The following is a 1,469-nucleotide window of genomic DNA, read 5'->3' on the forward strand; positions in this document are numbered from 1 at the left end:
ATATGACAATTAGGGACTTGCAATCAAAACGGTTGTCCTACCAATTCCATTTTAATAAGTGGCATGTAGTGAATTCTGACAGAGTATTCTAGTCATACCTTGTACCTTCAGAACACTTTCAATTTCATTTAAATCTGTGATATACTGTTGTGATAACAGGCAAAGCCTTCACCATTTAGGTGTATTTAACCGGTTTTATCAATCTAAGTGCCATTGACATTTAGTAGCCTCGAGGACTTCAGTTCTGGTCATTTGTGCACTCAGTGCACCACGAAACGGTTCAGATAGCTTGGTTACGACTACAGAATACTCATTTTGAATTCAATACTGTGCACTGACAGTGGTGGTTAACAATATCAGGAAGCAATTTTGTTGTTGGAATTTTTTTCATTTGATGTTAATATAAACAACAGTAAGATACAGAGCATCAAACAACTGATGTCATCAGTGCTTGTTTGCATTTTAGGTAAGATTCAACAGTTATTGCTTCTTGGTATTTGTTTACATATCAGTGTGATTGACTCGACACAACTGAACTGATGTTCATTATTTTATCGTCTCTTTTACAGCCAGTGCCAGTGGCCCGCCATCAGTTGCAAGCGGGGTTGGGGGAGAGGGTGATATTATGGTAAGACTACTTCTATGAATGCTTTGCAAATTACTTCTTTTATTATACAGTTTATCAATCATAATTTTCTGGCTGCAGGTTCCATTACACCTTGCCTCTGTCAAGTGCAAGGCTCTCTATGTAGAGAAAATGAAATCATCCGTCAAAGACTCTGAATGGTGTAATAACTTGCTCATAGGAGTCTTTGGAGAGGAGCAGGCCTCCGTTCTGCGGTGCAGACTCCAAGGAGAAAAGAGCAAGGAAAATATAAAGGTTTTCAAGGAAGTCTTGCCAGACTTCCTGAAATGCGCTACAAGTGAGTCTGATACTATTACTGGAAACGATTCCTTTCCCCTTAATCTTGTGCTGCCTTGCTTAATTATGTTTATTTTGTTCCAGAGGAATACAAGACTTGGAAGCGGTCCTTTCTCCGGACGGATGCTGAGGGGAACCAAGTGCAAGTTTTCGATGAGTCAGCGATAACAAGCTATGTCAACGGTTTGGAGGGGTACTTAGGACAGAGGTGTAAAGCTATGTATGCCAGGCTTCACCCAACTCCTGCGAAAGCCAAAGCCAAAGCTGCGCCTGCTGCAGCTGCTGAACAACAGGTACGTTATGTTAACAAATTAGCCATTCTTGTTTTTCACAGCACAACCAAGTGCTTTGTAAACTTCAGTCATGTTAACTTTCTTTCCCTCTCTGCAGGCCGGAGACGGTGGAGCTGTTGCTGCTGCACCGAAGAAGAGGAGATACGGCACGAGGGGGTTGGCTCCTCGACCTCCACGCCTTGTGCCCCGACAACAACCTCCTCAGCCTCGTCAACCACCCCTGCAGCACAAGCCGGCGCACCATCCCCCGCAGC

The 1,469-nt window shown here is 43.4% G+C and overlaps 1 protein-coding gene across 1 annotated transcript; it reads left to right on the top strand.

The window, feature by feature from the left end:
* Positions 1-6: 6 nt before the first annotated feature.
* Positions 7-1,215, top strand: LOC127751694 (uncharacterized; the record flags this gene model as incomplete). The annotated part of the gene is made up of 3 exons (XM_052275659.1): positions 7-628; positions 707-923; positions 1,007-1,215. Coding segments are annotated over exons 1-3 (429 nt in total), but the record flags the coding sequence as incomplete, so codon positions are not given.
* Between the last annotated feature and the right edge of the window lie 254 nt (positions 1,216-1,469).

This window comes from Frankliniella occidentalis, unplaced genomic scaffold, assembly GCF_000697945.3.
Source record: "Frankliniella occidentalis isolate FOCC.00 unplaced genomic scaffold, Focc_3.1 Scaffold738, whole genome shotgun sequence".
Taxonomy (NCBI): Eukaryota; Metazoa; Arthropoda; class Insecta; order Thysanoptera; family Thripidae; genus Frankliniella; species Frankliniella occidentalis.